The sequence below is a fragment of the Bombus vosnesenskii genome, unplaced genomic scaffold (assembly GCF_011952255.1).
Source record: "Bombus vosnesenskii isolate JDL3184/JDL3185 unplaced genomic scaffold, Bvos_JDL3184-5_v1.1 scf7180000013305, whole genome shotgun sequence".
Taxonomy (NCBI): domain Eukaryota; kingdom Metazoa; phylum Arthropoda; class Insecta; order Hymenoptera; family Apidae; genus Bombus; species Bombus vosnesenskii.
The window spans coordinates 2,525,598-2,549,650 of NW_022882954.1; the positions used below are offsets into that span (position 1 = coordinate 2,525,598).

A 24,053-nucleotide genomic window follows, 5' to 3' on the forward strand; every position below is an offset into this window, starting at 1 on the left:
AAACGATAGCCTGTTTGAAAAATATATCGACGAAAATACAACGAAGATACGTGCGAGAAAACGCCGATATCGCGATCTTCTTCGAGTACGTATCTGCAAGCGCACTTGCGCACCAGAAGCAGATTAAACGTTATCAGCCGCTTAGCGATACGGACCATGGATGACATCGAAGCGACGTTAACGTCGCAGTATTATATGTAGTTTAAATATAAATGAGTCGACTTATCCGTGGCAGCGCGGAATCGACGCTGTTCCGAGGCGTCTCGATAAAATCGGCGTGGGCAGCTCGTCCGGCGACAACTGTGCGGTTACTGTCGTAACTTTCGCTGGTAACGTGTCCCACAATTTTTCACGCGACGATCGACGAAGACTCGAAGTTGTAATTTGTTCGACAACGATGGAACTTCGCACGAAGATCGCGTAAGGAAAGCGCGATAAACCTTGTTTCTCAATTTTCGTTCTTCGCACCTTCGCGTTTCTTACTAAGAGGCGATATTTCGATTTAGAGTTGCGCCAGCCACTTTGTTGTGCCACATACGAAGATCAGCTGTACGAATCTTTTTATTCGCCATTTATTCTCTCGCATTCTTGTCGAGGAAAGAAGGAAGCTAAACGAATACGAAATACGATGTTGTAGCAATTACCGAAGACACCTGTTGTATCACCTCCTGTAGACACCTGTGTATTATTATCGAAATAAGAAGCTTATTATTATATGGACATTTTGTAAGAGAAGAGGTCTGTTGACGAAGAGACGCGGTGGCGAGGAAGCGCGCCAACGGGAGTCGCAAGTTCCCGTTACGATTAGATAATCGATGCGACGAAATGATCGGTCCCCTATATTGTTTAGGATAATAGAGGTGATTGAACCGATTATAACACTGAAGCAACAGGTTACAATATACACATTGTTCCAACAACTTTGTAAACATAGATAGGTGTGTTTACTTAAAAGTTACTTAAGTAACAAAGAGTAACAAGAATATTAAGTAAGTAAGAAAGATTGCTTGAGTTAAATAGATGACTGATCCAGGGCTGACAACGCAGTCAAGACATTGGCCGGCCAACGTATGGAAAATTAGTCAAGAGATGTTGACTGATCTAAGGATGACAAATCGGTGAAGTTCGGCAACGATGCTATCCCAGAGGAAAACTACTGCTAGGTATTGGTCACTTGCGAATGGAAATGACCGTTGAATATGGGAAAAATTCGACCTTGCCAGTTTTTATCTGATAGGACAATAATCGTAAGGAACGCGTCGATCGAGGGATGGATTTTAGTTTACGTAAGGAGTCACCGGACGTAACAAGGTCCGAGCGTTGAAGACGAAGGGAAACCGAGTGTTTACGAGCACAGGAAAAGGCGATAGCGTGGTCGAACACGATAGATTATAAATCGGGAGGCAAGAGACGTCGTGTGTCGACCCCTTGAGCCACCGAGATCGAGCTTCTCGCTTTCTTTCGTTTGTCAGTTTACCAGCCAAGCTAAATACAATCGCCGGTGGGACCATCAGTCGTGTTTTCGTCGATCTGCAACGAGATACACAACCGTGAAGAGGAGATGAGCACACGGAAGCCGAGGAGAGACTCGGACATTCTGCTGTCCAATTTCGCCCACAAAGAGCTGCTCTTCAAGTTCCTCGTAATCGGTGACTATGGTGTCGGTACGTCGAACACGTTTTAAAATTCCTTTTTGAAAAATCCGCCGTCGTTATCCACCCGTTAGTATCGTCGTAGTTTTATCGTAGTTTTGTTCCAACTTGTCGCGATTTACGCGCATTTTGACGGAGATGGTCGACCCTCCGTTTCGTAGGTTCTCGCGTCGTGGAAATTTGGTTATTCAGTCGTCGTGGTACGTACGATGGTGCTCGCTTTGCAACTGATACAATTTTGTACGTAAATTCAAACGATCCACCGTCCCGTGTTCGTGTCCATGACGTTCGGTGTTTCGAGCTCGCATAATCCGATTAACGAGAAAAGCGAGTGGATAATAGCGAGAGTAGGTAAGAAATTATCGATAAGAATTACTTCTCGCGTGCTTCGTTCTTTCTGCTCGTCGAGACAGCCGAAAGTATTTCTGGAATAATGTTGCTATCTGTTAAGCCGGATTTACAATTCTGACCAACGATTTATTATTTATGCGAGTAACGATAGCGAGTATATGCGGCAGTAACGGATGTGTATCGTTCTCGATCAGCAGACACTTTGACTAGAACGTTGTTTCGAAGCGAGCGAAACGCGTCAACGTAAAAGTACTTCGTCTCCTCCGCATTTCTATTTTCTGCTTAACAGCGGATTACGCAGAAATACGTTCGTTTTATATAAAATTCTCACGTGTATATTCCGACATGTAATTTGAAAGTGCTTTATAATGCGATCTAGAAAAGTGCGCAGAAAATTGTTACTACTGGGAAAAATGTTTGATATTAACGAAAAAAAAAAAAAAAGAAAAAAAGAGATACTTTTGTGCGATCAGTACGAAATGTATCGAGGCGTTTTAATACATTTGATGTTAAACGCCAGTGTTTCGTAGACGTTGCAAACTATTTCTTCGGGTCTGTCAGAACTGCGACGTCTAGGAAACGTCGGCGCAAAATGCAACGTACACGATTGCTGCTGGAAAAAACAGTAACGCGAGATTTTACGGTGGAAGTTTGAAATTAAAAATGTTTGAAAATGTTGGAATTTTATATCATTGTTGTTCCTTGGAAACCTGTACTCTTGTAATCTCGCTAGATTAGAATTGAAAGCAAAAGGAAACTTAAGGTAAACCTCAAGTTGAATACGACTTGAATACGACTTGAATACGACTTGAATTCAACTTGAACTCAACTTGAACTTTAAGTATAAATACGCGTGATAAATTTATCTGAGACCTACTTTCTCTGACATATCGTACACAACCTCTAAGAATATTCTAATTTTATAAAAATTCTCAAATTGTAATTTTCCTAGAATGTACTTTTATTCCTTCGATGATCCTTATTTTTTACTTCAAAATTTATTATTGTTTTTCAGGAAAGACGGCATTGGTTAGAAGATACACAGAGGGTAATATAAACATTAGTACATACATTATCGCGTAAAATCCGATTACAGAGAAAATTGTGTGCGACTTGCGATTTTCTCTTTTCTCAAATTAAAGGAAACTTTCTTTAAAAACGAGTCAAATGCACATTGTGGGTTCAAGGAGTTCGCTTTACAGAAATTTCGATTTAAAGAAACTACGAATTTGTTCGGTCCACGAACGTCTGAAAATGAAATCGTAGGATAGCGATAATTACAAAATTTATTAAAATTGTTTTAAAATTTACCAAACGATCTTTGTATATTCGGTGAATTTGATGTAAAATTATACAAGTGAAAATCTAATTATCAAAGTCTATGTGTATCAAATTTATTTTTCGTGTTCTTAATTCGCGCCAGTTAAGCTTCCACATTCCCCGGCTCTTCTTCTCGTGCTTCTTTGATTCTTCTTCGAATTAATTGCAGAAGAAATATAAAAGAACAATGGGATATGCTCCGTAACGTGTGAAGGTTAACGATGATGTTCGTTATCTTCTCATTATTCTCTCGTATCTCTGTAAATAAGCGTAAATAACGTTCTCATTGAAGTATTCGTTATTTTTAACAAGAAAGAAACGTGTTCCTCTTTAACCGATAATATTGTGAATTGTGCATAAGCTTCGTTATAAGTAATTAGTTGGTTATTAACGATCGAGAATAACGTTGCTCGTTATTATGAAATATCTTCGATTTCCTCTGCTTCGCCTTAATACGTAGATTTGTACGTCAGTATTCTTCAACGATTGATCGATGTTTCTTTTTTTTCAGGAAGGTTTACGTCCAATTATAAGATTACCATAGGCGCTGATTTCGCAATAAAGGCAGTCGACTGGGACCGATTTACTAAAATTAACTTACAATTATGGTATTGCTTTATCAGTTTGTTTGCCTGCTGGTTATTCCGCGTGTTAATTCGATAGAATCGTCGGAACCGTGTAGCATAAAACACACGAGAAACATATATTCGTTGATCGAAGTTAAATCATCGTGTATCAGAATTAGTCCTTTCACGATTCGATCTTTTCCTCGTTCGAGAAAGAAAATTAGTTTTTTATTAATTATTACTAATATAAATTGCTATATATTTTTGAATAATTTTGCAAAGAAGATGTTAATTGGGTAAAATCATCGAAACCATATAGCATAAAACACACGAGAAACATATATTCGTTGATCGAAGTTAAATCATCGAGTATCAGAATTAGTCCTTTCACGATTCGATCTTTTCCTTGTTCGAGAAAGAAAATTAGTTTTTTATTAATTATTACTAATATAAATTGCTATATATTTTTGAATAATTTTGCAAAGAAGATGTTAATTCGGTGGAATCGTCAAAACTATATAGCATAAAACACACGAGAAACATATATTCGTTGATCGAAGTTAAATCATCGAGTATCAGAATTAGTCCTTTTACGATTCAATTCTTTCCTCGTCCGACAAAGGAAATTAGTTTTCTATTAATTATTACTAACATAAATTGCTATATATTTTTTAATAATTCGAGTATCAGAATTAGTCCTTTTACGATTCAATTCTTTCCTCGTCCGACAAAGGAAATTAGTTTTCTATTAATTATTACTAACATAAATTGCTATATATTTTTTAATAATTTTGCAAAGAAGATGTTAATTCGGTGGAATCGTCGAAACCATATAGCATAAAACACACTAGAAACATATATTCGTAATCGAAGCTAAATCATCGAGTATCAGAATTAGTCCTTTTACGATTCAATTCTTTTCTCGTCCGACAAAGGAAATTAGTTTTCTATTAATTATTACTAACATAAATTGCTATATATTTTTTAATAATTTTGCAAAGAAGATACGTCGTACTACAAGTCGAGACCAATTTTACGTATATTTATCGTTAATTAGTAACTTGTAAAAATACAACGTCGTGATATAATACTTTTACCATAGTTTTCTGATCGTTTGTTAATCGGAAGAAAATCGAGGGAAAGAAATACGACGAATTTCGAAAGATCGGTATTTAAAAACGAGCTTCCCGACCCAGTAATCGAGAGAGATGAAATTCTACAGATAAATATAATTACTATCTCGATACGGAAAACATATTCTTATCATCGTTGATTTCTATTTCTAGGGATGTCGCTGGCCACGAAAGGTTCGGATACATGACCAGAATTTATTACAAATACGCGTAAGTAATTACTGTAATTATTGGAAATTACAAGCAACGCGTAATTCGCTAACAAAATTATTCATCGGAAGTGCAACGATAGTTTCTTTTCATACTATGTTTATAGCTATAAATCCGTGCGATAAAGTCACACGGATAAAATTATTTTAAAAAACCATAAATCATAATAACGTCTAGTTCTATCGGAAGAAGAGAAAAATTGAATTAAATTTTGTCGCAGCGTTTGATGATTTATTTTTAGTTGATTTGATCCGATTAGACTATACGGGCTATTTTTAGACCGATAAAATCCTACGATAATACTACGATAATTTTGCGTTTAATTTTCAGAGTAGCTGCAGCTTTGGTGTTCGATATTTCGCGGATAGCCACGTTTCAGTCGATCAAAAAATGGTTGTGCGACCTGCGGGAAAAGGTCACGCTCCCAGATGGTTCGGAGATACCAGTCGTCCTATTGGCGAACAAATGTGATATTTCTTGTCCGTCGGTACCCATCGAACAAATTGCCAGGTTCTGCAAAGAGAACAACATTGGTGCCTGGTATGTAACGTCTGCCAAAGAAAATACGAATATCGGTAAGTATGCGACGAATTCTGAATTTCTATTTATTCGTGAAACATTTGAAAGTGCAAGATCTCGCGAGACGTTCAAAGATACCCGAAGCATCTGCTGATACACGAAGTATGCTCGTTAATTGGTAGACGAGAATAAACCTCTGTTTCGTTCCATAGACACTCGGTCAATTCCATTTCCGCTTACTTTATTTCACTTTTGTATTTTACGGAAATAGGAAACCGCGTGAACAACCGCGGTTTCATAATTAAACGAATACGCAACGCTTTCGCGGCTTCGTATCGGGCGATCATTAAATAAATCGGCAATTGCTCGTTGCTTCGTTGCTGTACGATTGAAACAAATTATAAAGGCAATTAGAAAGGTGAATCAGTGTGGCAGAGACAGGGAACGAGGGAGGAAAAGACTGACTGAGGGAATTGGAAAAGAGAGGTTAGAATCTAGACGAGTAGGTTAGGTAAAGATCGATGATTTGTAAGATTGATGATTGCGAAGATGCAACGGATGATGGACACGTGTAATAGTTGAGAGTCAGATGGTAGACGGTAGATACGTGGTAGTAAAATAATGGTAAAATTAGGCGATGCGAGCGAGCGAATGGATGTGTGTGGGTGTTCGTGGGATGTTCAAGCGAGAGTGGCGAGGCGAATAGGGAGAACAATTGTAAACGGAATTCCTGTCGTGGCAAGCAGGCTAAAAATAAATTGTACTGCTTAACAATTACTATTTAACAATTGCCATGTTGCTCGTCGTGATATAAATTGCTAAAGCATAGGTAGAGGAAATTTGGTAAGAGGAAATTCTCGTTTGATGATAATACCAATATTTTACTAGCCTAATTTCGTATCTGTGTTTCAGATGTGGCGATGCGTTATCTCGTGGAAAACGTGCTGAAGACCAGAATCGACGTTGATATTCGTGATTCCGTGCGATTACGAGATAAATCTGGCATTCGACAAAGGAGCGAATGTTGCAAATTATAATCGCGCGATTATAGTTCGCGTGTTTATCTATACGATTTTAATTTATCCGCGATGCGTATACTTTAATATGTTTATAACGATTAATCGTAATCTGTAGGAGCACGTCAATGGACGTTGACATGTTACAGATGCGCCTAACAATCCGAGAGTTTTAATATGCTACAGCGAAATTAAACATATTTGTTTGAAAATACACGCACGATGAATTTCTAGGGCGACAGAGTTTTTATCTCGGCTAATAACTAACAAGTGAATAATCCTCAAGAGATTACCAATTTTTTACACGTCGGATAATAGTCTTATTTGCATTTTTTACATGTCGGATAATAGCCTTATTTGCATTGTTTACATGGCGGATAATAATCTTATGTACAACGATGCGAACGTTCGTAAATTGCGGAGAGAAATTACGAATATTTATTTTAGAATGCACAATAAATTTTTAAGGCAGTAGGATCTTCGTTTCGTTTAACATAACTATCGAGCGGATAATTTTATACGGCTCAACTTTTTATATTTCTTCGTATTTATCGTTACATCTGTTGTTAGATAATAATCGCGTATTTTATAAAAATCTGAAACAAACAGTTTTATTTAAGCGTTTCTATGTACGAGATCACACGTCAATGGGTAAAAACAACGAGGAATCGTTTAAATCGATAGATTTATTTGATTTGTACTTTGATAACTCTTTAACATTATTTGCGTTCGTAAATCAACCAAGGGAAATATTATAAATAAATATGAAGCGAATTCGTAACATCGCGAGTTACGAAATGTCTTTAAAATTCGCTATTACATTCTTATTGTATTTTTACATTGTGGTAACAAGAATTAACACGTAACTTCTATGTACAAACATATTCACGTGTTACCTTTGGTAAATATTCAACACTCGTTCCAGTGTGCTACAAAATTAAATATACTTGGTATTCCTTTGCCAAGTTTTACAATATGCAATTTGTCGGTCGACAAATAACGTATCATTTATTATACGACATTGGCCACGTTTTGCTATTATCTAATCTAAATAAATCTAACAACAGCTCTGCTGTGTGTCTTTAGTTTTCCTCTATTCTCTTAGACCTCTGAATAATTACGTATACCGTTCGCAGATCTCTATTTACATTCTCTTCTCTCTCAACGACCATTTTCTTTCTTTCTTCTTCCTCTATAGTTTACTTATATACTTAATCGTAGTAGATACAAGTGTTTCATAGCATTTCAGACGCGAAATTCATTTTAGTCATGGACAAAGATCGCAATTACAATATCGTACAAACGTGTGCAATGTTCGACTTTGCTTTCGACTCGTAGCTTTGTTCTTCGATAAAAACGAGCTACCATTCGATCATTCGACTAGTCTCTATAAGATCTGCTCGAAATATTTATCTTTGTTTTTTAAATTCAGACTTATGTTACGCACTGAGTATACTTCCTCGTTGTTTTTGATCAGCAAGTTAATCGAGTTCCTACTGTATGTGTTTCCATGAATCTTCTCTATCGTTTCCATGCTCTTCGATCTGCCATCGAAATGGATAATAAAAATTCCTGTTACAAAACACTCGGAATACTGACATTTTGTCCTCAGAACCAAGCTTATTCCTCGAAACGCGAGTTTCTCACTGGATTCATAGCAATGGAGACCGTCGACACCATCGTCTTACTGAAGTCCTTCGAATAATCTGAAAAAAGAAACATGGTACGAATGCGGATCAATTCGTAATGCTGGTTCTCTTTCGAACGCGTGCTTCGACAAACGATGTTGTGTCGTCTAGCGGCAAGCAGAAAGCTGTTAATGAAGATCAGAGGGAAAATGAATCGCGAGTGTCGTTAGTTCGCTGTAGTTTCTACTCTGCTGTGACTCGAAGAGGTTAGGTTTAGGACAGAAATGTTAACAAGCTACTAAGATATTTGCTGAATCTACGGAATTAATTGGCGAGAAAACAAACGAGAGGCTAGTGCTAGATGGCGCGTGCAAAACCTTTTATTTCTACGTAAATTCGAGACAGCTATTGATCTTCCACATTTCCATACTTCATCTAGCGATTACTGTGAAATTATATCGTAGTTTTACGTACGTTACTTATACAAGTCTACTTATACAAGCTGTTAGTTGATATTTTCCAAAATAACAAGTCATCGCAAGATATAAAGATGATATTAGGATTTGTAGCGGCGCAGGAGTCAAAGGACGACGCGAATCGAGACCGACTCGTGTTGTTGTTTTGCCTCGGGACATTGACACAGCCTTGATGCATGAAACGTAATGACAAATAAACTCCGGACAGAACAATGTCGACGCTACGTGCAACCGTCGAATGAAGACGAATTCAAATTTTCCGACTTTCCCCCGGTCAGCATAAATAAACAGACGCGATCGCGAGAACAGTATCTAACAGTATCTATCGGTTAACAACCAGCTATCAATCAGTTATCAGTTATCAGTATATAGCGACATTTTTTCTCCTGTTAATATTTAGCGGTCATACGAGACGAAGATGAGATGACAAAGATGAGAAAATACGAGATGAAAAATGAAAGACGTGTGCATGCACGCGTGACCAATTGCGATCTTAGAAAGCAGCGAATTTGTGCCCTTGACTTACGAAGTGAGCGAAGTGTGGTCGCTTAGCTCGCGTTCGGTCAGAGCTTGGTGAGCGTTACCACGCGACGGTGCTCGAAGTTACCTTGGCCGTAGTCCTGCTGTTGATGATGACCAGGTGCGCTGCTCCCATAGGGTGACAGACTCGCCCTTATCCGCGAACATCCTATCACGCCAGCGTACGCTTGTCTGTATTGCTTGTTCATGATCACGTAAATGATCGGGTTCACGCAGGAGGCAAAGTAGAGGAGCAGGTAGCCCAAAATGTGAAATTCTGTGACAAGAAACAGCACGTAACATACAATGCTTTACTTTGTTGTTATTGTTGCCAGGTGAAAAAAAAAACAAATTCGAGATCGTTGTAATTAAATCGTCTTGTAATAAGCTCGAAACAATCCACGAACTGCAGACAGTTTGTACGACGTATAGAGCTTATCCCTCGGACTAATCCCAAAATATTGCGTTTGGTTGTTCCAGAGGTGTCCTTTGCAACAATTTTGCATCTTTGTACAAACGTGAAACCTAATTTCCTGTCAAACGTTGCGCTCTTTATCTTAATAGGACAAAATGGATCGTGTATAATTTAATAAAATAATGTAAAAGAAATGTTACGTCGCGTAACACTCTACCTAGACCAGGCCACACACCGACACCAGATGTCTTCGGATACTTACTGCGTACCCTCAATAGTCTCAAGTGCCCTCCATGAATCTCAGGAATTCCTAGTCAAGGTCCTTCAAACCGAACAAACATCTGTTTTCCGAATCATTTCTAAAGACCATTGTCTACTACAAGGGAAAGTTAGTTTTTCTAACGTACGATGCAACTTTCCTCCTACTTTCTATCGAGGGCGGCTAAGACCCTTCCTAGTCCACCAACCTTCGTTTAACCAATTAACAACGAAGCCTATTTCCCTCACTCTCTTAGCCAAAATCGTCACCAACAAATCCGATGGTCCCGTGCGCTAGACACACCCATCCTTAGCTTTCCTCCGCCACAGCATCGTCTCCGAACATCACTGATTTTCCATCCTTCGTACAGTCAACATCCTTTGACCGGGAATACACCCGTAGATCAGTCGCTCACTCATCTTATACATACGCACCAGCGTAACTGTCTTCTTTACAAGTTGTTAGAATAAACGGTGATATATAACTTACTATACAGTGTTACATTCATTGAACCACCTCTGTTATCTTAGCCGAAACAGGTGAACGACTATTTCGCGGCGTCGATTAACCGAATCGTAGCGAGAATTTACGCCTCTCGCTGACGCGTTTTCCTAGCGACCGCGTCAAGAAATATAATATCCGATGTTTGTTCCGATTTTGAAACAACTTGACGAAACAATAAATTTTGCTTAGTACCTCTCCATCGGGCAAATTGTTTCCAAGCTGAGAAACGTTGCCAGAAGTATCTTTAAATAGGCTCGTTGATTTTTAATAAAATATTCAGATATTTGTTGAAACCATACAGAATGAGAAATTCCTTGCGTCGTAGCAGGCAATCGAAGAATAAGTCTGCTTGATTGTCGTGATAAAGGCACGTGTTCGATAGAGTGAGAGGACACCATACAGTTGACCAAGTTTAAGGAACGACGGCTATTGATTTTATTATTTTTCATATCGTAAAGGTAGAACAATTTTACTAATGGCTCTACGCTGGTCTAAAGGTTTTATATTAATGCACAGTCGTTGGTACTTTAATGTATTGATGGTAAATAGGTAGATTCATGAGATGTATTACCTGGATATCTAACTTCGGCGTCGGAGACTTTAACGATGGTAATTGGAAGGTAACAGGCGACGAAACTGAGGAAAATGGCTAGTACCATTTTTGTGATTCGCCATTCGCTACGCCTCTGTTTGATCTCTCTGGTATCCCTGCCGGGTGTATGCGGCGATTTTATCGTCGGAGACGCGTGCTTTCGCATTCTTGTTTCGGATCTACGAACCAGGAGAGATATTTCAACGTACATCTCTATATATTTCGTGAAATATATCTCGAGCATTTGCGACGCGAATCGAAGCATCGAGAACGTATGGGATATTTTTGAAAATACTCTCTTAATTTATAAATACAGAAGCAAATAAATTGTTCACCTGTGTACGACCCAGAATATCTTAGTGTAACATCCAACGATTATTACGCAGGGTATCACGAAACCCACCACGAAAAGAAAGGTTTTCGATGAGTAGCCTTTGCTGTCCTTTACGATGGAGCAAGTTTCTAAATTCGGATCGTAGTCGATTCTACCTGAAACGTAAAAGAGCGAATAACAGAAAATAAAATTCTGCTGCTTTTCAAGTTGGCGTGAACCGCGATGCATTTTATGTCTTACCCCAAATTCCTAAGAGGGTGGGCACCTGCATCCCATAGGAGAACAACCAACAGAATACGATCATAAAAGCGATCCAATATTTCTTGTAAACTTTGCTGTACAATCCGTGGTGAGCTATCATGATGTATCTAAAATTATCGTAATATCGTAATTACTAATTATAATAATATCGTAATTGATCTTGCGAGATAAATTTTTTCACGAAGAGATTCTCCGTTACAAATTCTTTGCCCAGTGAAAGTAAAGCCGGAGATTCACCGGAAAATCAGGCTGCAAGCTTTGCCATGTTATACTAGATCACGCTATGTTGTACTATGTCGTAGAATTTATACAATATTTTTTATCTATACAATCACTGTGCAAAAATGTTTAACTAGATCATTTTTTCGCTGTATATTCGATGGCCAAAAGAATTTTAAATGCGAGTGAGACACGTAAAAGAAGATTGTACGATACATAAAAACTCTGTTGTATGCAGTCGTGACACAAAGGATATAACCTAACAAACACGAAGATGGTACCCCGCTGGGGTTAGCCACTCATATGATAATCAAACAGCCAAAAAATTCTACCAAATGTCCAAATCGAACAAATTGTGAATGTAAACAACTAAATAAAAAAAAAAATAAAAAGATATGCAGTCGTGTAATATTCTTTAAAGGTCCTTAAAATATCGCTTCTGGAATTTAAAGCGAGAAACTTCTTTGACCAGAAACTTTCCTGTGCCACTGTATCTTCTATATATATATTTTGAGTTGAAATTTTGCCACTAGAATCGTGACACCCGTGTCTCCTCGCTGTACTAATGAAATTTTCATTTCAGGCTGCCTTGTATAATACGCGCAGTATGGCTACTAATAAAAATGTTCTACGGTAAGCGTACGAATACTTCCGTATGTATCGCGACAAATATTTGTAAGCTTAGCGCAACGTAGCGTGGTTTGGCTTATCTTTCAGCTGAACCATCGACTAAAGTACATAATACATACCTGTTGATAGTAATAGCTGCAACGGAGAGGAGACTCACGCCAACGTTTCCATACCTCAAGAAAGGCACGAGAACGCAGAGAAACCGTATATTTACCCAACTTGCATCGATGAATCTGATGGAATCGAACGGAAGTACAAGAAGGCAGAATACGAAGTCTGCCACGCAGAGGCTGGAACAATCAATGAAATTCGACGTGTTGATTTTATAGCAAAAAAATAGCAACGAGTTTTTCGATCAGACATTTCCTTTTCGAATCTTGACTTTGTTCGTAAATGGCGAAACGATATTTGTATCTTAATCATGATCTAATTACGATTTAATTACGACTTTCAAAATCTAGTTCTGTATGTTTGTATACCTTATAATGAAGGCTGCAGCTACGTTGCGAACTTTGGGATACTTGCACAGGGCAATGATCGTCAATAAATTTCCAGCGAGTCCAGTGATCATAATCAGTATCGCGACCACAGCTGCGAACGTCTGCAGCGGTTTAGGGAATCTGTACGTAAAAACGATATAATTTAAAAATTCCCTATTTCCAAGTAGAGCGTTCTTCTTGATTAGGATCCTTTTATCGATCAATTTTTCGTATATTCAAGAAATGTTGATTTCTACTTTTACGAGTATCGATAACATTCGCAATTACCTCGATACTTCGCCGTCAATTATCGCACTTTCCGTGTTATTCTCCGAAGCGCGCAATAACCATGTGGCCAAGTTATCCATTTTGAAAGGAATTTCGTCTGGTTTCCTGCGGTTCATTCGATTCTGACAACCTCCGAGGCCTGAAAGGAACAGCGGTAAATAAAATAAGACTTCTTAAGTTTTCTAATTAATACTAAGTCTTCTAATTTTAAATAATTCCACGTAGATATAATATTCTGTGATAAACGATAGTGGAGACTAATATTAGTCAGTTAGCTGTTGCGATCTCTTTGAAAAGCGTGTACCTAAAATGCGTGGCGAAAAGTAGGCGATGACGAGTATACTCGTCAAGCACGGAGTATGCGTGGTTCCTAGAATATGGAATTGAGTTGTACGCGATATGACTGTTTTATCTTTTAATTTTATTACCGACAGGGCTCGTCGTGACACAAAATATTCGCACTCCTTCGTGACGAATATACTCGTCAGAAACAGCTAACTGGTTGGTACGAGATCAACAACACGAAACGAATACTCCTCTGCGTTTAATATCGCTGCTTGTAACAAGTATCGAGGTAACAATATTATTAGAACGATTCAGCAACATTAATATCAGATTGTCGTGAGTAATAAATGTCGACATGCGACAAGGTCTTGTTTCGGTCATTTTTCAGTTATGTAACATTCGAGATATATTTCATTCGATCTATTATTCCTTTCGTTAGTTCGCTAACGTTCTACTGATTTTTAACGCAATTACGTTCGACTTGTCTCTCGATGCCGAAATGGCAAAGACACTGGACTTTTATTCTAATAATTTAAATTATATTTTTGAACTAAATTTGAAACTAAATTTAAAAAACTAAAATCCCAGACAAGGAACTACGAACAAATACACGTAGAGCAAGTGTGAACAATATCCATAGAGTAACCGATCTAACAGAAACTTTCTGGAGCTTGGTCTATCTGGAACATCTTAACAAACAAAAAAATTGTGTACATCTTCTCAGAGATGTCCAAAATTTCATAAAGCAGGAAAATGATTTTTCGATGTTAAAATAAAACGTTCGAACTATTGATCGGAACGTTTATTTATTCCGCTGGTCCGCAATCTCGACGTAGACGAGACTAATTATAAATGATTTACAATTAGCCCTAGTCTATGTGTAATTAGTTGATATATCCGTAAATAATTATATCGTGAATTATAAATATTCGAGACTGCGTTTCCTCTCGTACAATCGTATCTCAGAAAAATCGTAAAGTTAGTCAATGGAACTCGGAAGTTGTGAAGTGTCACGAAACGTATCGAGAATGATAACAATAGTGAAAAGATAAGAGACATTTGTGAGGGAATACATTTGTTCATTGAATTTTACAGGCCTGTGAATTTACGCGTTATAAACACAGGGCGACGTGAATTCCCACGAAGAGGAAACCGCGACCTAAACTTGCAGAGTGATGCATTATGCGTGACGTAAAGAGGAAGTTAGGTCGTTGCTTTGAAACAATCTAAACCGAATCGAAACATATTCAATGAAACAGTTTGATTCGATCTGGAATTACTTACGCAACTGTAGCGTTGGAAATTGTTCGATCGATCAATAATTTTAGGCGTCGTGAAAGTTCCAAATAAATCTGTCGTCGTGATTTGCACGCCATCGATCGCCTAAACGCTGCAAATCTTGTAGAGAACAAAAAAAAAAGAAAGAAAAAAAACTCGTAAGAACAACAAGATTTTGTTACGAGAAATATTTATCTCGCGCGAAGTTTAATCTTTCAAGAAAGTTCGAAATATACGCTACATGACGAATATAGATAATAGAATAATAATTATATCAAATAAACAAATATACATATTTACACTTTGTTAAACAATAAATTTGAAATCTGAAAGTTACAGTGGAACGACGAATATCAATGCGATCAAGCTGAATCGCAAACGAATACTGATTAAGCCAAGAGATACGAAATTTACGCGTATGTAAATGTTGATATTTCTTATCGGTGGATGATGCTACAATGATGTAATATAATACGATACAGAGTATTATTCTGAATTTAGTATAGCTTCTACTCATCCGCTAATTACGTACTCTTAAGCTAACTGGGTAAATACTAGTCGATTCATCGTCTGGATGATAATTCCTCTATTTTAGTCTTCGTTCTGTCAAAAATAAATCGTATCGTACTCATATTCGCGACCATTAAATCTCCAACTGAAATCGATTCGTCTTTGACTAGCAATTCTTCATTTTATTTAATTGCTGGCCAAATCAATTTCATTTCAATTCTTCGATGTTTTCTGATTTAAAAAACGACTCGATTTAGCTAACCTCGCTGCGCTCTTTTGGTAATTATCGACCCGATCGTATTTTTCTCGTGTCGAACGGCATCTCGCGTTTGAATGGAATACGAAAGAATACTATTACCGGCACATGTGTGCTTTTCATTCCAATTTTACTAGGAAACATTTTCTCCGAAACATTAGAAGCATTTTCGTTTGTCGAAATAAGCGAGTAAGATCGAAGCGTAGAAAATCAACGACAATAGCACGATCAAGGATAAGATAAATGTTTTTCCTTTTTGTTTCCAACGATGGTAAGTTATTCTTCGACGATCGTTAGGATAAAGGAACTCTGGTGTTCCTAGAGCTAATCGTTACGGATAATCTGCGATCGTTTAGGTAGCTGTATGATACAAATGGGAGGAACGTCGATGATAAAACGTGACCGAAGGACTGTGTTATTATTTATGGGCAGACTGGAAGATTGTCTTTATCCGACGGAAGTAGGTCATCTGGAGGATTTACGAAGGACGATATAAGACGACTGCGAGCAGCGTCATCCTAATTAATTCTTCCCTCTGCGAACGATCATTAACGTTAAAGGAGGAACGCTACATCCAAATTGCATCGAAATTATGAATTATTCATATTGACGAGGAATTTCTACAATACGATATTTATCTTTAACACATTGTCAGTGGCGTATGAAAGGTTTGTGTCTCACCGCAGTACACGTTTTCTCGGTATATATTCTTTTTTATCTATTTATCCTCGTTTGTCATTTGCGGTCTGTAGTTCGACTTATAATAATTTATATTCACTGTAAGGTCGCTGTTATCGTATCCTGTTATGTTCGATGTGCTGCGTGACGTTTCACTGCGAAGATTCGTTCTATGACTTAACTCGAACTGGATGAGTGTTCCACCAATCGTCCAATATATTTGTAATTTATTTTTTCCGACGAAGAACGCTCTATAAAAAAAAAAAAGAAAGACATTTTTCGGAAGAAAAATATCGTCGACGATAATCTACAATTTTTGTAAAGTTCTCGATGATGTCACGCAGGTGTACGCGATTAGTCTTCGTCATAGACTTGTCAAAAGACGAGTGATCTACTTGCTGGAATTCATCGTTGCAAGAATACGATGTGAAGGATTGGAATTGGAATTTAGAATTAGAATTAGAATTGGGATTAGAATCAGAATTACAATAGTTTTGAAGGAAACGACAGAGATATCGATAAATAAGCTATACGATGTGTTCAAGCTACGTTGGATTTAGTAAACTAGGGTCAAGCTGCGGTGCATTAACCTCGATTGAGATTAATTAAGGGAAATTAACGGACACCCGGTACTAGGCGTCCCCCGTAACAAAAAACTCGTCAAAACTGATGGCAGACATGGGAACCGACGGATGATGTTGTCTCGTTGTCCTACCTCCTCTCTCCACGCTGAACCTTTTGTTATCTCTTTGTGCTGGTTACGATCGACTAAATACATCGATTTCGGCCCACAGTCTACTGTATCCGGGCAGCAACATTTTTTATTCGAAAGTGTCTTTTCGAGTGGCGTGTCAGATCGCTGAAGATCGGAAAACGAGGGTCTTTTTTCGCGGGAGCGAACGCTCTTCAAAATTCGTTCTTACAAACATTTGACCGACGATGGTCGGAAATGTAGAAATCCGTGTAAAATCGCGATCGTACGGAGCGATACGCAAGCGGTAAACCGCAAATGCCAATTTTTCCGCTCGTCGCTCTCTGTACGAAGATATAGAAAAGCAAAAAATTATCCAAGCCCGTGCCAATACTCGCACTCGCCACTCAAAGTAGCTCGAGAGTATAAAATTTGATAAAAGATATATTCGGTCAACGAGTAGACCGAAATTTTACTTTTTGAAAAAGTTATTTATTACAAAAGTCCTACGACAACTTTCATTTGCAACGTTTCAAGATGTTGTATGAATTTCATCGTTGAATTTTATTCTTCGCAAGACTGTACAATCTAGGGGTTGATCTTTCGAAAAAATTTGTCTCGCTTCTCGAATACTTTCGTAGTTACAAGCGAGCGCGTAAAGCTGACTGACGCGTTGTTGCGTCACGTCGAAAGGGGAAATCGCCTCTTCTTCTCAGCCTCATCTGCTAGATATTCCGCGCGTAGAGAAACTTGGCGTTGTCGTTGCGTTCCCAGGCTACCGGACGGTCGATGGTATTTCTCGTGTTTCAGCGTGGTACACCTTGACGCGTGACAAAACCGCATAGAAGACGACACGTCCCTCGTCTTCCATAGAATCCGACTGGCGATCGACTGACGTCACCGAATGATTTCCGAGTTAATCACGCGGCGAATGGCAATGAATGAGTCAAGTTGAGTCACGGTGAAAGTATCTAGAGGTGTCAAGAGGCCGACGAGTCGCGGACCATCGGCACGCATACTGCGCTCATGCAAATCGACTGATTATCTTGTTTATCGACAATGTACTTTTACCTAGGACGATGACTGCCTCCATTCATGGGCAACAACGACGGTCACATTGGATTTGCAATGACTAAAGTGTAGGTGTGAATAAGATACCACTTATCGTTAGATACACACAGGCTGGCTATTTGAATACTCGTAAACACCTAGTATAAACGTTGTATCTATATTATTCGTGAAATTCATGAAATTCATTTTTCAGGATATACAGGGTGCAGTTGAACGACACGTTCTATTGGGTTGGCAACCGAGTGAGTGACATTAGATGGTAATGACAAAATCTGTAATCACTTGGTTGCCAACACAATATAAACCGTGCCGCGGTAAAATCGTGCAACTGTGATTAACAGGCCCTTTGGCCGCATACAGGCGAGCGTCGCTCCTTTGACTTTTTTGGACCCCTTTCTGTAACGACCGTCACCTCCGCGTACAGTAGCTCCAGGAAGTTTTCCAACGCTTTCCCAACCACACCACGGAACATTATTTCTATTCTTTTTTATTTTTTATTTTTACGTTTGGTAAATCTGTTTAACTTTATTACTAAATAATTATTAAATGACACGTGGATGGCTACACTCAGCGGCAAAGCATCTTCCAGTTTGGGGTTAGGTTGGAATTACATTTCGTCAACGTTGTCGTAACGAGACTGTCGCGATTATCGTAGTAAGTTTGCAATCAATTCATAGAAGTTGCACGAGTATTTTCGCAGCGATTTTAACCTACAATTAGCGTTTTGACGATGGTCTCACTACTATAACGCGGTAGAAACTACCAAAACTGTTGGAACGATCACTTTTCTGACCCAAAATTTCAATTTATTCGAGCACACGTTGACAACAATTGTCAGATTCCTTGAACATCTATGGGTTTCGTACCATAATTTTCGGTAATTCGTATAGTTTGTTCGACAGAGATTGCATGGAATTCTTTTTTGGAACCATTTTTCGAATGCCACTAATGCTTCGACACGAGAACGCATCTCACGTTCGTTAGAACGCTATTAGCTTTGAACTAGGCTGCTCTTATTACAACGAGATTTCGATGGATCGAACAAAGCGAAGAATACACAAGAACATGGCGAACGATCGACTGTACGCAAATACTTCGACGTTCGCGTTGCGTAATATCGTCGATAAATATTTTCCAATTTCGATGTATCATTTTTAAATTCGTTTCAAATTTTAGGTTGAATTTTAAAGTTGTGATTAACTTGGTTCGTCCGGGTGCTGAACGAGCTTGCGAAATGTCCGTAATTTAATGGAAAAACGAGAATCTAATGGTCAGCTTTGGGGTTAAGAAACAGGTATCAAACCATAGCAACGTCTAATGAACTATAGCGATGACGATAAACCGTACGAAGACTACGGACGGATATAAATAATTTAATTTCGACTTACTGTTTTAGGAACAATGTTTACCCGGTTTTATTCGCGTGGGTGAGCTTTCCCTGAACTCGAGTGCACGTGTGCACAGCGTTCACATGTTGCTGTCGAAATACGAGCGACTGTAAATTTCAATCTGCATACTGTACTAGTGCTTTAACAGCATTAACGCTAAGAATACGATCAGTGTCACAATAACGCGCAGCCATTGTTTCGTTCTCTGGTTTCCTTCGCCACGATCGCGTTTACCGTTCCTTGACTTTGAACCTCTATCTCTTGGAACACACTTTTTAACATTTTTCTTCTTCTTTCGAAAAACTTTTTAAAAATTTCTAACATTCTTTCGTGTTCCGTTCTCTTCGATTTCTATATTTTCTTCTAAATTCACGAAGATAGTCGCGTATACCGTAGAGAAGCTATCTTTGTAGAAAGAAGCGAGAGGAAAGTTTGGAAAATATCGTGGAGAAGACTGCGGATTTTTATACGTTTTTAGGAAACTTCAAAATTGCATCGAGTCCACGTACGAAGAAACATAGAAAATATTCGAAATGTATGTACCGTCTTCTACGATTCTGGGTATCCTGTTAGCAATTAAATGATCGCGGATTTTGTCATTAGGTGGTAACTTAGTTGCCAATCCAATGAAACAGACAAACTGGAAGACGCTTTCCCGCTGAGCGTAGCCATCCACGTGCCATTTAATAATTATTTAGTAACAAAATTAGACAAATTTACCAAACGTCCAGCTGGACAAATCGCAAAGTACAAATTAAAAATAAAAAAGAATAGAAATAATGTTCCGTGGTGTGGTCAGAAAAGCGTTGGAAAACTTCCTGCAGCCACTGTACGCGGGGGCGACGATCGTCACAGAAAGGGGCCCGAAGAAGTCAAAGGAGCGACGCTCCTGGGCCTGTTAATCGCAGTTGCACGATTTTACCGCGACACGGTTTATATCGTGTTGGCAACCAAGTAATTACAGATTTTGTCATTACCACCTAATGACTTAGGTCACTTAGCCTAATGACTTAGCAATCACTTTGTTGCCAACCCAATACTTCGTGACACGTCGATAGTGGCAAGAGGAGCTAAAGCGTTGGCTGTCGTCCAGAACGCAGCAGTCCATCACTTCCATTCACGTTACGCAGGTAAACGCGCCTCGTCGATGTACAATATGTAGAATTTGAACGATCGTGTATTTCACTTGCCTCTGTTACAAACGTGAAACGTTTCGACGAACGATTTGGAAGGTTTCACCGTGACTCGTTTTTCTTCTTACGGTGAAATTTCGTTGGCGCGCTACGAAGCAGCCAAAGCCCGATGACGATGACGCACAAGAGCAAAGGGTTAATGTATCGAGATCGGGAGAACGAGGCGCGGGTTGGAAAATGGGACAGACGGACTGCCGCAATTGAGGATTCACGTTAGTTTCCGAGAATTCTAGATTGCCTTTAATTAATCGCTATCGCGTTGTTAAGCAGACTACGAGTTTTCGCATCCACGTCGATAATTACGCGCTACAAACGGCCAATGCTTTCTAAACGAACGATGCAAACGCGTTCGCCCCGGCTCGATACGTCTTCCAGCCGCTATAAATATTTAATGGATTTAAAAGAGCAAAACAGACTTATGCAAATGGATGGACGTTGAAGAAACTCGAAAAAGTCGGGGATGAGTCGAGAATGTCGTTGCGTTTTATTAAACGACGAACTACGTACAGCGAGATGAATCATAACGATTTGTTAATGAAACGGGAAAGCGAAGAAAAATGTAACGATGGTGGCTAGACTATTTATACGAAATTATACTCGATCGGAGAATGTTTCAATTTTGGGAAAAATCTGTCTGCTGTTTTGCTTGTTTATTTTTATATTCTTCATTTATCGTATTAGTTTGTTTTCTTAAAGTTTCTTTCGTTTTATAAGAAAATAATAGACGCACAGTGTTTTTTCTTTTATATTAGTTTATTGAATTATGCACCGATTTATTGAATTATCGAACGTAATAATAGAAATAGAAGGAAATGGATCATTCAATGGAATAATATAAAGCAGAAATTGTTGTTCGTCTATTATTACCTTATGGAACGGAAGAAACTTTTCGGACAACCTAATATATTCTTCATGCTCGTATCGCATCGGATATCTTCTCTTCTTTTTGCTAATTAATTCGTGAAAAAGGCGGAATACGCGAAAGGAACAGAAACCGAGAGATCGAACGATGAAAGCAAATATTTCCAATTTATAAACTGCGTGTATTTTGATAACGTCTATGAAAATATAACGTCCATTTCGGATCGTACAGAAACATAGAAAACAGCAGGGTTGATCTTGCATATTTTTCATCCGGATAATGTCAACTAATATATCGTATCGCGGAAGTAACGTTCAACTTGTGTCAACGTTACGTGCTACAATTTTTCTAATATTCCAAGATCGATTTTTAAATTGTTGAAAAATATGATCGGGTTTCTTGAAATCTTATCTACGAAACAAGACATCTTTGCGTTGTTTTACTAAAAACTAACGTTCAAAATTATCAAAGAGGTTCTCCAAAGGTAAACAGAAAATTCGTAGAGCCAAATATTTCTTATCTGCAACTATGTTCCACGTGCAAATCCTGTGCCGTAGACTTTTGCGACTGACTATACTCTACTACGCTCTAAAATTTTCCTAATGTTCCAAGATCGATTTTTAAATTGTTGAAAAATATGATCGGGTTTCTCGAAATCTTATCTACGAAACAAGACATCTTTGCGTTGTTTTACTGAAAACTAACGTTCAAAATTATCAAAGAGGTTCTCCAAAGGTAAACAGAAAATTCGTAGAGTCAAAGATTTCTTATCTGCAACTATGTTCCACGTGCAAATCCTGTGCCGTAGACTTTTGCGACTGACTATACTCTACTACGCGCTACAATTTTTCTAATATTCCAAGATCGATTTTTAAATTGTTGAAAAATATGATCGGGTTTCTTGAAATCTAATCTACGAAACAAGACATCTTGGCGTTGTTTTACTAAAAACTAACGTTCAAAATTATCAAAGAGGTTCTCCAAAGATAAACAGAAAATTCGTAGAGCCAAAGATTTCTTATCTGCAACTATGTTCCACGTGCAAATCCTGTGCCGTAGACTTTTGCGACTGAATATACTCTACTACGCGCTACAATTTTTCTAATATTCTAAGATCCAGTTTTAAATTGTTGAAAAATATGATGGAGTTTCTTGAAATCTTATTTACGAAACAAAGCAACTTGGCGTGTATTTACTAAAAACTAACGTTCAAAATTATCAAAAAGGTTCTCCAAAGGTAAACAGAAAATCGTAGAGCCAAAGATTTCTTATCTGCAACTATGTTCCACGTGCAAGACCTGTGCCGTAGACTTTTGCGACTGACTATACTCTACTACGCGCTACAATTTTTCTAATATTCTAAGATCCAGTTTTAAATTGTTGAAAAATATGATCGGGTTTCTTGAAATCTAATCTACGAAACAAGACATCTTGGCGTTGTTTTACTAAAAACTAACGTTCAAAATTATCAAAAAGGTTCTCCAAAGGTAAACAGAAAATTCGTAGAGCCAAAGATTTCTTATCTGCAACTATGTTCCACGTGCAAATCCTGTGCCGTAGACTTTTGCGACTGACTATACTTTACTACGCGCGTTTATGAACGGAGTTGAAAACCGATCGGAGCCGTGACACATTCGAAAGCCGCCCACAGCGCACCACGTGCTCCGCACGTCTGCAGCCGAGGTCTCGCTAGGGAGACAGTGACAAAGAAGACGCAACGGGAAAAAAAGAAAAAGAAAAAAAAAAAAAAAGAAAGAAAGAAATACACGAACGACGTGCGTGTCGCGCATTGTATCGTCCTTTTTTCGTTTCAAAACCATTCGTCGTCGTACGAGGTCCATAGGCAGGTTTTTTGCCTCGATCTTGGCATTGGTCCTCAAAATGACGCACATGTCGTCTCCGGGACCAATTGCCATTCTGTATCGGCAAGAACATCGCTAACTATCGTCTTCTCGCGTCCACTCGACGCACTTCAACGTCACTTGAAAATTCCACTCGACTTTCGTACTTTCGCATTTTTCTTAACAGCAATACGCAACGATCGGATAAAGCTCGTGGGAATCGCGTACGAATTCCGTCTCTGACTCACCGCATTAGTTCCTTTCACGAGTCATCCGTCACAGTAACCGACAGGACATCCGTAGAACGAGGAAAACCTTCGACTGTCCTCGACAGATTAGCAAGTTGCCAGTCCACGTAATGCGAAACAATGTCTATGAAACTGAACGTAAAATTCACCGAACGACGATACCATGCATTTGATAAAATATCGTATTTCCGACTGTATGTGACGTTTAATTTCCTGGTATTTTTGACAAGCAAGTTTGCCTCTTACTGAATAGCTCGAGACAGTTCAAGATCGAACACACTGTTTCTTTTCCGTTTTCCTATACGTTTCTTTTTTTTTTTTTTTTTTTTCAATCTTTCCACGATCGACTAGTCGACGATGTATGGAATTAATCGGAGAAAA

At 38.5% G+C, this 24,053-nt stretch overlaps 3 protein-coding genes across 6 annotated transcripts in view; 2 read left to right on the top strand and 1 right to left on the bottom strand.

Moving 5' to 3' along the window:
• On the top strand, window positions 1-7,852 carry LOC117234445 (ras-related protein Rab-32-like). The gene is made up of 6 exons (XM_033495647.1): window positions 1-1,664; window positions 3,019-3,051; window positions 3,835-3,931; window positions 5,176-5,232; window positions 5,563-5,807; window positions 6,664-7,852. The coding sequence occupies exons 1-6, from the start codon at window positions 1,562-1,564 to the stop codon at window positions 6,786-6,788; spliced, it is 660 nt and encodes a 219-aa protein (XP_033351538.1). The 5' UTR covers window positions 1-1,561; the 3' UTR covers window positions 6,789-7,852.
• Window positions 7,436-23,978, bottom strand: LOC117234442 (G-protein coupled receptor moody). Of its 3 annotated transcripts, none has more exons than XM_033495643.1 (9): window positions 23,673-23,978; window positions 13,372-13,510; window positions 13,084-13,224; window positions 12,724-12,894; window positions 11,735-11,862; window positions 11,496-11,649; window positions 11,140-11,339; window positions 9,479-9,667; window positions 7,436-8,473 (listed from the first exon to the last, which is right to left on the bottom strand). In XM_033495643.1, exons 2-9 carry the CDS (start codon window positions 13,485-13,487, stop codon window positions 8,388-8,390), a joined length of 1,185 nt encoding a protein of 394 aa, XP_033351534.1. In that variant the 5' UTR covers window positions 13,488-13,510; window positions 23,673-23,978; the 3' UTR covers window positions 7,436-8,387. The 3 variants fall into 3 exon arrangements, with proteins under 3 accessions (XP_033351534.1, XP_033351535.1, XP_033351533.1); XM_033495644.1 differs by having other exon boundaries at window positions 8,377-8,473; window positions 9,398-9,667; window positions 23,673-23,977; XM_033495642.1 differs by lacking the exon at window positions 23,673-23,978 and adding an exon at window positions 14,941-15,062 and having other exon boundaries at window positions 8,388-8,473.
• Window positions 13,414-24,053, top strand: part of LOC117234440 (G-protein coupled receptor moody) — a 31,116-nt gene continuing 20,476 nt past the window's right edge. The window contains exon 1 of one of the 2 annotated variants that reach the window (XM_033495639.1): window positions 13,414-13,525. The gene's annotated coding sequence lies outside the window, so the exon portion shown is untranslated. Of the gene's footprint in view, window positions 13,526-20,559; window positions 20,659-24,053 lie in introns of those variants that run through there. The other variant, XM_033495638.1, reaches the window with a different exon arrangement.